The 12697-nt window shown below is 44.7% G+C and overlaps 1 protein-coding gene across 1 annotated transcript in view; it reads left to right on the top strand.

Annotated features, from left to right (window-relative positions):
• Positions 1-12697, top strand: part of RGS2 (regulator of G-protein signaling 2) — a 24069-nt gene that overhangs the window by 6239 nt on the left and 5133 nt on the right. The window contains exons 2-3 of the mRNA XM_019530713.1: positions 7957-7962; positions 9301-9307. Coding sequence (XP_019386258.1) covers positions 7960-7962; positions 9301-9307 — 10 coding nt within the window. The 5' untranslated portion in view covers positions 7957-7959. The remainder of the gene's footprint in view (positions 1-7956; positions 7963-9300; positions 9308-12697) is intronic.

The raw sequence follows: 12697 nt of genomic DNA, 5'->3' as shown, positions 1-12697 counted from the left end.
TACCCAAAACCATTTTTGTGGTTCTTCATGGTGAGCCCGCCCATATACCGGTGATTAGCCAAGGGGCCCCAGCAACAGACCCACCCCTCTGCCACCGACTGGCCAAGAGGGCTGCCCATTGTGAAAACCCCACCCCTCACCACTGATTGGCAGTAAGAGGCAGGGCTTCACGACAGATAGCCCTCTCAACCTGGATAGGTTACAGGGGTGGGCTAACATAAACAGGATGATTTTCAATAGTGACAAGTGCAGGGTGCTGCACTTGGGCACTAGAAACCAGCAGCACACTTATAGAATGGGAAACTCCCTTCTTGAGAGCACGGAGGCAGAAAGGGATCTTGGAGTCATTACTGACTCCAAGATGAACATGGGCCGACAATGCGAGGTCATGGTTGGCAGGGCTCACCGGACCTTGTCATGCATCCACAGGTGCATCTCAAGTAGAGCCAAGGAGGTGATCCTCCTCCTCTATGCAATGCTGGTCAGGCCACTGGTGGAGTACTGTGTCAAGTTCTGTGCGCCCCACTTCAGGAGGGATGTGGACAGCACTGAAAGGGTCCAGAGGAAGGCCACCTGCATGATCTGGGGACAACAGTGCAGACCCTACAATGAAAGACTGCGGGACCTAAACCTGTTCAGCCTTCACAAGAGAAGGCTGAGGGGGGACCTAGTGACTGTCTATAACTCACTAGGGGGGACCAGAAGGGTTTGGGAGAGACACTGTTTCCCCTAGCGACCCCTGGCATAACAAGGAATAATGGACGTAAGTTATTGGAGAATAGCTTTAGATTAGACATCCACAAGAACTACTTCACAGTTAGGGTGGCTAGGAGCTGGAACCAACTTCCAAGGGAAGTGGTGCTGGCTCCTACCCTGGGGGTCTTTAAGAAGAGGCTTGGGGTCAGACTTCAAGATCTACAAGGTCCCTTCCGGCCCTACTTCTATGATTCTATGAACCAATCAGCGACAGAGAGAGAAGGCATGCCTGCCATCCTAGTTCATTTTCTATATGCCAACAGCCATGAGAACTGCTAATTCCCACTGGGAAACCAGCATTCTATTTTCAGGGTTGTTTTTTTCTGGTGATTCCACTGAAAATCACAGGGAATGCTACTTTTCAACAAAACCACCTCAAATTGCAGTTTCTGCAAAAAACACGAAATCATGATTCGAATAGGTCTCTAATCATAGTACAAGGTAAGTTGTACAGTTGCAGATAAAACACTATAGCTAACAGACACAGAGTAAAAAGACTTAAACTTATTCTTTCACTTACATTTATGATGTATATAACCCTCTCGCTATCTATAGGCAGCAACAAGTATTCCAGAAGACTACAGAACTTTTTTAACTGAATAAATCCAGACTTTTCTGGATTATAAGATTCTATGAAAATAGGGCTGGAAGGGACCTTATGAGGTGATCTAGTCCAGCCCTCTGCTTAAAGCAGAATCATCCTTAACTAAACCAAACCAGACAATTGTCTAACTTGCTCTTGAAAAATTTCCAGGAATGGAGATTCCCTAACTTCACTTGGTAGCTTGTTCCAATTCTTGACCACTGGCAGCTTCAGGAGTCCCTCGAGATGAAGATGACAGTCTCCTTATAAACAGGGAAGTCACCAGTGAATCCACAGATGACTTAGGAGGCTAATCCAAGATCTTCATGTTCAACTCCAGCCATAGCAAATAGTTTCAAGGAGTAAATCCTGATGATGTTGAGCCACAGATCTTTCCCTTTGTCTCTCTTCTCTATTCACCTCCATAGTGAGGTAAGCTTGCTCAAAATGATCAATGCCTTGTCATACATCACAGTGCCATTAGGGAAGATTCCGTGCTTGAGTCTCCCCGGTATTGAACTTAATATCACATGTCTTCAGATTGGCCATCATGGTGTCCTTAAATCTCTTCTTTTGCCCACCTCTAAAGCAGTTACCATTGATGAGTTGGAGTATAGGACCCATTTTTTGGAGCCGGTTGTTAGGCATCCTTAGGACCTGTCCTATCCAGTGAAGCTAGTGCAGTATAAACATATCTTCAATGATAGTAGTATCTGCTTCAGCCAGAATGCTAGGGTTCATTCTTCTGTATTTCCTTTTGATAAGGAGGATTTTTCAAAAGACATTGCTGATGGTAATGTTCAAAAGCTTTCAGGTGTTTCCAATACATTGTCCAAATTTCAGTCCCATTCAACAGGACAGGGATGACAACAACCTTGTAGATAAAAAGCTTGGTTTGGGTCCAGATGTCATGATCATCAAAGATACAGTTTTGAAGACATTCAAAGGCAGCACTAATAGGTTTAACTGGTGTTAAATATTGTTGTCTATATTTCTTTTGGGGGAAAGATGGCTACCCAGGTAAGGGAAATGCTCACTATTCTCCAAAGATTGCCCTCTCATTATAATATGTATAGGAGCAACTGGTTGTTTTGCAGTGTGTTGGTAAAATATATTGTTTTTTGTGAAGTTGACAATGAGCCCAAGCATTTCACATGCATCACAAAAGCAATCAAGAGTGATCTGAAGCTTGACCACCCTTGTATTTAGACAGTTCCTCCTGATCTCCAACCTAAATTTCCCCTGCTGAAGCTTGATGCCATATTCCTAGTCCTATACCCTACAGACACAGGAAAATGGCTATTTCTATCCTCTTTACAATCACCCATCAGGTAGTTGAAGACTTTTATCAAAACCTCTCTCAGACTTCTCTTCTCCAAATGAAAAAACCCTTAATTCTTTCAGTCTTGCCTCATAAGTTATGTTGTCTGGCTTGTAATCATTTTTGTCACTCTCCACTGGACTTTTCCAAATTGTTCACATCTTTCTTGAAGCATAGGGCCTAAAACTAGACACAGCCTTCCAGGTGAGCCATTATCCATGCTGTATAGAGCAGAAAAATCACTTGCCTTGATTTGCAACAAGCCATTCAATTAATGACGACTTTTTTGCAATAAGACCATGCTATTGGCTAATATTCATTTTATGGCCTACCTTAACCCCCAGGCCCTTCTCTGCACTAGGAAACAAAATGTAACATTTCTAGTCTCCTTTTTATGTGTTTTCTGGAAGCATTCAAAATTCTCTGTAACATGAAATAACATAGAGGTTTATTTTAGAAAACACAAGAATCATATTTATACGTTTTGTAATGGGAAGAAATATCCACTAGAGACTTGGATAAGATCAGCACTGTCAGTTCCACATGTAATATAACCAAGGGAAAAATTCTTCTCTCTAATCTGCATCTGTTGTATACTCTACACACATCAGAGCATCTAGCTAGTGATGACGTTAATGGGAGTTACACTAATGGAAACAGAAATTTTGAGAGAGCCATAAATGAGAAAAGATTTTCGATCTCCAGAGAGGAAAGTTTAGCTCATTAAGGGTCTAATCCAGTTATCATTTAATGACTAAACTCCTACTGATTTCAATGATGAAGGTACCAAGTATAAGGCATTCTATCAGTTACTTCCTTTTTAGTCTCCTTTGTAATTGGCTAACACTAATACAGCTTAATCAAAATCTAAAGAAATGCATAGAGAAAAAGGGTTGATATTAAGTCTGGCCTACGCTGCCACTTATTCATTGTCCAGGAAGAAGTTTCATCAGCATGTGCCAGCAGTGAATATGAACTGACTGTGTTAAATGTTGTTCTCAGTGGGCACATCTACACATGAAATTAGTGCAACACAATAAACTCTGGCTCAGTTTGCACCAAAGTTTATTGTTCCCAGGTGCAGCATTTACATGTGCACCCAGGACCACAGCACATTGTGGCAGTGCAGTGCAGCCCCAGCTGGCAGGGGGCTTCAGGGGTCAGCCTGCCAGCCCAGGACTGCTGCAACCTGGCTCAACGTACTACTGCAGAGGGACTGGCTGGCATGAATGACGCATGTTCCCTTAGCTGGGGGAGGGGGGCAAGGCAACTGCCTGCAGGTGATCTTCAGTTCCAGTCCAGGGCTTTTTCAGCCACCAACAGTGATTCATTATGTATGTAATAAAATGTCCAGTTAGAGAAGGTGCAGGAGTAGGATGAGATATCAACATATTTTCAACTTTGTAATTGACATGTTACATGTTCATGGTAAATCTGAAATGTCTCCAGAGGTGACTGGTTTATTGCCATTTTGCAATCCTTGCTTAGGAAAAGTGGAAATCAAAGAAGGGGGACTGTTTTTTAATAACAATGCTTGGTGCCCTTAACATTTTCTGCTTACTGAGCATAAAAACTATTCTGTGACCTCCTTTCTTGTAAAGCTAGACAAACTATTTTAATGCTACAGTAGTGTCAGAGTGATGTTATCGCCATGATGGTCCAGGAATTATGCAAGAAGCAAGGATTTTTTAGGGTTGAAATAAAGTTGGAATAAATCCTTCCATGTTTCATTTAGAGTATGAGAGTAAAATATTCACCAGCAGAGGGCAGCCTGGTGTAAGCCAGTATTTTTGACCTTCCAGGAAAAGACATACTGCATCCTGAAAAGAATCCTGGGGGGACAAGGGCGGTGCTTCTTGGAGTAAGTCTCCCAACACCTACAGCATGCCAATTTGTTTTACATATAAGATTGAGATTGCAGCAAGGAAGTATATCGCAAATAACATCACAGCAAGAAAACCTGCATTGTGTCTGTTTATCTACAAAATAGCTATATCTACTCTTTAATGGTACAATTCCATTTTAATTGAAAAATTTCTTTCAGTGTATATGCAATACAGTCAATCGCTCAAGTTTTATGTTCATCTACGGAGTTGTTAGATCATAATTTTACAGTAAGCCTTCAAATGTCTTAATAATTGTATTTCCAGTTTGTTTCATTATAGGAACCTTATTTATTATTTCCACTGTTTAGAAATATTAAAAAGATTTTAAGAATCTGGCTTTAACAGGTGCTTTTATTTTTACAGTTAATTAAAAAAGAAGCAATAACATAGTGTACAACAAAAATGTAATAGAAAAGTATGATTCATGCTGAAACTTTCCAGATGATGACCAGTGCCAACCATACAGTTTAGCACATGGCCTGGGAATATCCCAGCTCTATTTTGTGACTGAAGATGGTATTTTTGCTACTTTGGAAACATCCGATGATGTAAAGCTTTGATTTGAGGGGACCCCCAAACTGTAAATGCTTAACCAAAGGTTCTTAATTTATGAACTTTTGAAGTCTTCTCATTCCACACTTCTTGGTTATGTTCTTCTGTCTCTCTCTCAGATTCACTCTATCTTTCCACATTCTTTCAATTATCATCTATCCTCCCCACCACTGGGCATGTCTACACATTCAGTAATGCACTGTAATTATGGTGCATTATGTTTAGTACCTGTAATTACAGTGTGGCCGAGCACCTTTGGTGCCTGCTACTTTAAGGGCCAGAGCGGGCATCCGGACAGCCAGCAGGAGAGGCCAGCCCTAATGAAGCGGCCACATGACCACAGGAGAGTCATGTGATTGAAGAAAAGGGCTGAGCAGCCTCCATTTTAGCTCAGGCCCTCAAAGTTGAGTCAGCAGTCTGGTGCTGGCAGCCGGAAGAACAGTAACCAGGTGACCTGCTGCTCAGAACATTCTTGGAGGTAAGGGCAGGAGCTATAGGGATGGCAGGAGGCTTCTTGTCCTGGGGCATGACATAAACCTACACACTGCTGGGGAAAGATGGTCTAGTAGGACTACTCATGACAGGGTAGTTTCCCAGAAATGCCAGATCAGTTGCCTCCCCAGTGAAAGGTGAGTAGGTGTGCCCTATAACCCTAGCTCCTGCTACACAGTGGGTAATTTAGAGCAGGGACAAGCAGTGGGGCCAGGCACACCTGTGGACACCTGAGGTCATGGGGTGTATGACCCCAAGCCCAAGTGAGGGGGTGAAAGTGTGTAGAGAGACCCACACAGAGTAGGGTGCATAGTGGTCCCTGAAGGGCTGTGTGCAAGGGGTGTACAGTAGGGTCTGAACAGGCAGGCCTGAGGGCTGCATCAGGGGGCATGTAGAATAGGGATGCTCAGGCAACCTGAAAGGCTGCACATGGGCCAACCCCCACAAGAGTGGCAGCATAAGCAAGTTGCCCAGAGGGCGGGCTAGTGACTAAGTTCAGTCCAGTGTGAGGCATAAGGCCAGTGGCTGCACAGAGTAGAGTGCATGGTGGCACCTGAAGGGCTGCATGTGGACCATCTGGAGTGTGAGTAGGAAAGCCTGAAAGGTCCTGTAGAGTGGGCTGCACAGACTGTGGCAGGTTGAAAGTGGCCCAGAGAGAGGCAGTATAAATGAGGCCCAGTGAGAGCGGGCAGGGTGAATGAGGCCCTGTGAGAGCAGGCAGAGTGCATGAGTAGACTGCTAAAGGCCCAGTTGTTACCAATTTGTTATGCCATCTGGGACACAGTATAGGGAAGGCTGGAGCTGTGTATACCGCCCTAGGCATCAGGGCATTAAATGAGCAGCCTCCCGCATTTTAACATCCAGTTTTAAAACAGCAGGTCATGGCAGGTGAGACAGGGCAGACTGCCCTAGGCAGGTGGGTGGGCCAATGATGAGACCCGGCCCTGAGACAGCCCCCTTTCACATACAGGTAATAACTTAATGTGCTGTAATTGGCACTACTGTGCACTAGACCCAGCACATTTTTTTCATTATGCTAATGTTCAGTATACTAATTCTACTGCACATTAGTGCATTAGCACAGTTTTTGTTGGCCATGCTAATGTGCAATAGAATTAGTCTGCTACGCCTTCAGCATCTTGTGCAGACACACCCACTCTGATCCTTTCCCACAAAAAATCACTTTAGTCAGACTTACATTTTAACTCATTTATAAATAACCACTCCCCTCCCAGTTCCTATGAACTTGTTCTAGCTTCCCTCTTCAGTATACGTTCTGCTGCCCTCCTCATAAAGCTCCATTATCTGAAGATCCTACAACTAAATCTGGAAAGGTCTCTTCTGAGTTCCTTGTCAGTGTGTGTGTCTATATGTTCATTAATGCACCTTAGGTACTGTGCATTTAGTTTAGTGCTTGCTTAATAAAGTACTAACTAAATGCACAGTACCTAGTTACTTGCAGTAGCACCAGCACATGGGTTTTCTGTGATCCTTACTGTGCATTATCCTAATAACACTGCACAGTAGGCTATTAGCATGGTTTTAACCACCATGCTATTTGCCAGCGTTATTAGGCTAATGCTTAGGAAGTGTATCATGTAGACGTGCCTGGTGAACACATAAATAGACAATGCCCTGGTTCACCAAGAAACTACAGAAGCTCTGGTCAGTGACACATTCCTAAATGCCGAGCCAGTTTTTAAGGCACAGGGATCAAGAGGGTTTCAACGTGAGACAAACTTCAGAAAGTTGCATAAATGTGGGGAGGGTGGGGAACAATGAAAAGCTACTGAAGGTTTGGGGAAAAAATGGAATCTCTCTGGTGTTCTGGGACTGGAGCTGTGGGATAAGAGTAATCACTAAAAAAAGAAGATTCCCCTCACATCAATTAGGCCATATTCAGGGTAGTCTAAGTAAGGTCAAGGGCTTAGTTTCATGTGTGTTCTTATTTTAAACAAAACCAGTTTGCCCATCCCTAATAATGGGCTGTGTTCTGTAAGAGTTTCACATGTGCGGGTGCTGCCTTAGCCATGAGAGTCTTGCAAGTTGCTCAACTGCTTCTGGCAGGCTACCATCAAATCGTTTACAGCAACACAGGGCTACTGACCTTGTGACTCTCAAGTGAGGATTTAAAATGTTTGGAGTCAAGTAAGCACAGTTTTATAAATCACATGGGCTGTGTGTCTATGTGGGAAATCTTCCATTGATGTAGCTTTCAGCAAGGGTATTTCCACATCTCATTCCTACTTAAAACAGGCTGTGAAAGAAGTATCAATATTGGAGCCTTTCTGGGAGTGGCTCTGCCCTCCTGTAATAGGCCAACCACCTGCTTACTCGCCTGCCATGCCTTGATCTTATTTGATTAGAAGATGGTTGTAATCAGCAGGAGGCTGCCCATTTTTCCACGCCCCGATGACAGGGGGCACTACCTGCGGCTCCTTTTCCTCCCCTACACCACAGCCCAAGCCTCGCAGATGGAGCTGACATGGTTTAACCTGGGCCTAGTTGTTTTCTGGCCCTCCTCTTTACTCCCGGGGCTCTGCACTGCCCCTTCTCTCACTCGTTCTGGGCCTTGCTGCACCCCTTCTCTCACTTGCTCTGGGGCTCCTCGCTGCCCCCTAGCTCCGGGGCTTCTCACTGCCCCCTCTCACTCCGGGGCTGCTTTCTGCTGCCCCCTCTCACTCCGGGGCTTCTGGGCTGGGGCCAATGCGCCCCCTAACAATGCTGCACCCTCTCCGGCACCAGGAGGCCCCATGCTACCATGGAGCTCCTATGAGGCCTCCTCCACCCCTAATAGCCTTGCCCGATCCTCCAGTCAAAATAGTAAACATAAAACATAAAGCCCCTGGGCTACAACATAAAAACTAGACCGTCGGGTCGAACAAAAATCTACTCCCTACTAGAGAGCGAGGGAGCGGGGGAAGAAGGGCTCCACCAACCTCAGCAGTGACCAGGAGATGCTTTCATGGCCAGAGTCCTCCCCTCTGTCTGAGCTGAATCCCTACTCCCACAGCTGCTGGAAGGGGACTGGCCTCCCACCTGGGCTTAAGAAGGGATAAGCCCTGCCCCTTCCTGGTCAGCTGGTTTTACCAGTTGCCCCGGCAACCAGCAGCTGTGCAGCCCTGGTGACTGGCAGCTGAGCCTCCCCCTTTCTGCCACTAGGGGTCTCCCCAGAGCAGTCTCCACTCTCAGGCGCAGGGCACCTGAGTGCACTGCGACACAGGCCTAGAGAGAATTGATAGAAAGGTCAACGGCCCCAAACCCTACCTACTACATTAGTGCTCCCCCATTGCTCCACCAATGGTAATGCAATAATGTGAGATTACTCAAAAGAAGCTAGTGAAAATAATGCCCAAGTCAGATTATCTGATACTCATTCAGAGACGATACAATTAGAGGAACAAAACCATATTTTTCTGCCCAAATCTTAATGCACCACGCCAGAAAAATATAGTGGGTAACAGAAAAGCATTTTTGTTAGAAATGTTTAACAAGTTAGAAGAAAATGCAGTAGATTTTTCTGTAAAGTCCAGCTTCTTCTAAACGCTTCTCCATAGCTTTGCTTGATGCACAATGGGAGAAAGAGTTCTGTGGATGTCTAGAAGTTATATTTGTCTCAACTTTGAGGTATTACACTTATAGCAACAGATATTATTTACTAGATACCCCCTCTTCAACACATTTTGGAAGTCTGTTTCCCTCCTAGGTAGAAGAGAATCAACCTTGTGTAGATGCCTGCTGCAAGTAAAATGAAGGAGGAGAGTGGCCCTTCTACCTTTTAGTCCAATAGCTTAGTGGTTAGGGCAACTGTCCATGGAGCAGCAGGCCCAGATTCCAAATCACCCTCGCTCACATGGAGTTTGAACACCATTTTCCACTTTCCACTGGCTTGGCATCACTCAGAGCACTTTCCAGCCCTCCCCTTCTAGGTGGCCCTCTGCACCTTGAATGTCATAATTTCTACAAGTAGAAGTTGGGGTTCAATGTAAAAAAGTGGGACTCCTGTCTTCTGGAGCAAGCAACAGAACCACAGTCCTCAGTGGCTTAGCTTCAAGAGGGCGGAAGAGTGCTCTGGGCAATGCCTAGCCCGTAGCCTGGTGTTTAGACCACTTTGCTGAGGAGCAGGAGGTGCAGTTTCAAATCCCACTTTGGGTGAAAGGGGATAAGGACTCGGGTCTGTGGCTCCCTTGGCATGTGCCCTAATCACTGGATTAAAAATACAGAAGAGCCCTTTTTCCACCATGTTTTTTCTCCCATTAAAATTTTAGGACTTACCAAGCATTATGCACATACTTAAGTGATTTTAGTCTCCCAAGCAGCTGCTTAGCCATACCACAGCCAAGTGGTATCTTAATAGACAGTCAGGCTACACTCTATCCCAAGCTGTGCATAGAAGTGTCAAAAACTGCTGTGACTATGCCCTTAGATCTTACTGATCACAATGAATACAGTCTATTTGACCATCTCAGACCAGTTCCTGCTAGACACTGCTCTCTTCAGGGCAGTTCAGTATTGCAAGCTACTGTAAGGATAGAGAAGAAATCAAAATTTATTCCAAATCTGAATGCTGTGGACAAGTTGCTGCTCAATCAAGCACTTGAATCTGTTGGGAAATAGCACATAAATCCTCAAATTATAGCTAAAGGCTTAGACAAAGAAATAAACAAATACCATTTCATACAGCAGCAATACACAAGATTTCTACTTGCCAAAGAGTTAGAAAAGTGTAAAAGTTCACACAGTTTAAGAGGGAAAAAATTAGTGTACATAATCAGGGAAAGAAAAACTACCAAGTAGTGAATACTTGAATTTTATGTAGCTTTCTTTTGAAAGGCTGCCTGCATTTAGAGTTCGCATTTCTTCTTTTTCATGAGCTGTGCCCACTCCAAGGAATGACTTCTGTGAAAATGAAAACAGTTTGAGTCTTTAAATAGTTTAAATGTTTAAAAAGCCCAGTGACCCTGGACCAGGGTCCTGGACCCTTGAGTGCCATGAAAATCTTACAAGAGTTCTGTGCAATATTAACAGCTATGTATGGTTCACAAGAAAAAACCCAGAGGTTTAAAATAGGAATCTACAGGATCACAAAAAAAAAAACCCTGATCTGTTGTGGGTTTTCTGAGCTCTTTGCAATTGAAGGATTGCTCTATTGTTTTCCTGTGGTCAAGAAATGGATGAAAGCTAAAAGCTGGCATTTTCTGAATAGTGCCTTGAGTCTAAAGGGGTTGAGAACCACCAGTCTATTAAGTTGAGCTGAAAGTAAACCTAGCACCAGGCAGGGGAGAGAATCAGTCCTTTCCCTTGAGATGTCAATATGATCCCTTCAAACTTTCCAGGCAGATTTTAGCGTAAGAACAAGCACAGGTTGTACAACATTTTCCAAGCGTAAAACTGGTTTTGAAAGGCAAAATTTCCTGTAAACCACTAGCACAAAAGGGATCAAGTTTGGAATGTAAATAATTCTGTGCAAAACCTGGTACATCCCTGTACCAGACACACAAATAAACTGATGAGAAATACGTGACTTTGGTTAGTTAACACACAAAAAATGAATTCTAGAACGCTACCAAGATTCCATTGTTCCAAACTGTTGGCTGCCATGTCCAATAAATGACAAATGCTAAAGCAACCTGAGCATTATCATTAAGATATTATTGCAAAGGGAGAACATTATTATTAGTCTGAAGTATCCTATTTAAGACTGTTTTCTTTTTGGGAGGGAAGAAGGAGCTAGGCTGATGAGCACAACAGCTCCTGCATTATTATCCATTGACTTTGCCTGAATGTGAGAAAAGGTGCCAGCACACTGATCTGGTGCCTTCAAATGTGCAGCACCCCTTTCTCCACCCTCCCCCACCAGCTTTCTGTGCACACACCTACCAAATATATATCTATACACAAGTAAGCACACACCTACTAAATATATGTATCATTTCTCAGCAAGCTCAACAAAGACAAGAATGAGCTGCTTTGGGCTTCTACAATGCAGATACTCGCTCCCAAATCCCAATGACATCCAGTACATTATATATGTATATGTGTTTATATGTGTGTGTCCATGTGTGGTGTGGTGTGGGGGTGCTGTCTACACCATACACTAAATCATCATAACAATACGCTACGGCGACGCAACTCATCGCTAAGGCAGCATATTGTCAGTAGGCACTAACCGTGATGCCGCCGCTACTGCACAGTACCAATGACCTGTGTGCCGCCGGGGCTGCACAGTACTGGCAGAAACAGCACAGTCATTTAGTACTGTGCTAAAGCAAGTGACTGCACAGTACCAGCTGCGCAGTGGGGCACACATGTAGACACGTTCTGTATGTATATGTGTGTGTATATATACATGGGCGACTGGTGCTGCCTTAGTGAGGGGGGGATCCCCCCCATGGCCAGTCCCACTGACCCTGCTCTCAAGGAGTGCACGTGCAACCCCATGCACCCCCTACGTGTCACCACATGTCTATGTATGTAGATAGATATGTGTGTATACTGTATCTGTGTCCATGTGTCTTTAGATAGCTAAATAGATATGTATGTATGTAGGTGCATGTGTGTGTATACACACACACACACGTGTGCATGTCTGTGTATGTATATATGTGTATACTGCATGTGTCCATGTGTTTGTAGATAGATAGATATGTATGTATATGCACTTGTGTGTATATATGTGTATACAGATATGTGTGTATACTGTATCAGTGTCCATGTGCCCGTAGATAGATGTGTGTGTATGTGTATTGACCATATGCATGCATGTGTTTGTAGACAGATAGGTGTGTGTGTGCCTGGGGATGATACACAGACAGACAGAAGCGCGCGCGCGGACACACCGCAGATGTGTGTGTCCCTAGATGGACAGCCAGCCAGCCAGCTATGCGTGTGTGCGTGCGCGCTTGCCTTCTGGCTATCACCAAAAGAGAAGCGCTCGGTTCCGCTGGCAGCTGCCGGCGGGTGGTTGCAGCAATCCCTGGTTTCTTTCTTCTTTTTTTTTTTGCCAGCGACTGCCCGGAGCCCGAGGGACACTGCGTCACCGCCGCGCCCCGCGTGCGCGCCCGGCCGGCGGTGACACGCGGGCCCGCGCGCGCTGTTCCACGAGCG

The sequence above is a fragment of the Crocodylus porosus genome, unplaced genomic scaffold (assembly GCF_001723895.1).
Source record: "Crocodylus porosus isolate Cpor-Errol unplaced genomic scaffold, CroPor_comp1, whole genome shotgun sequence".
In the NCBI taxonomy this organism is placed as follows: domain Eukaryota; kingdom Metazoa; phylum Chordata; order Crocodylia; family Crocodylidae; genus Crocodylus; species Crocodylus porosus.
The sequence above is the reverse complement of the archived record's forward strand: the minus strand, read 5'-3'. Positions and strand labels throughout refer to the sequence as shown.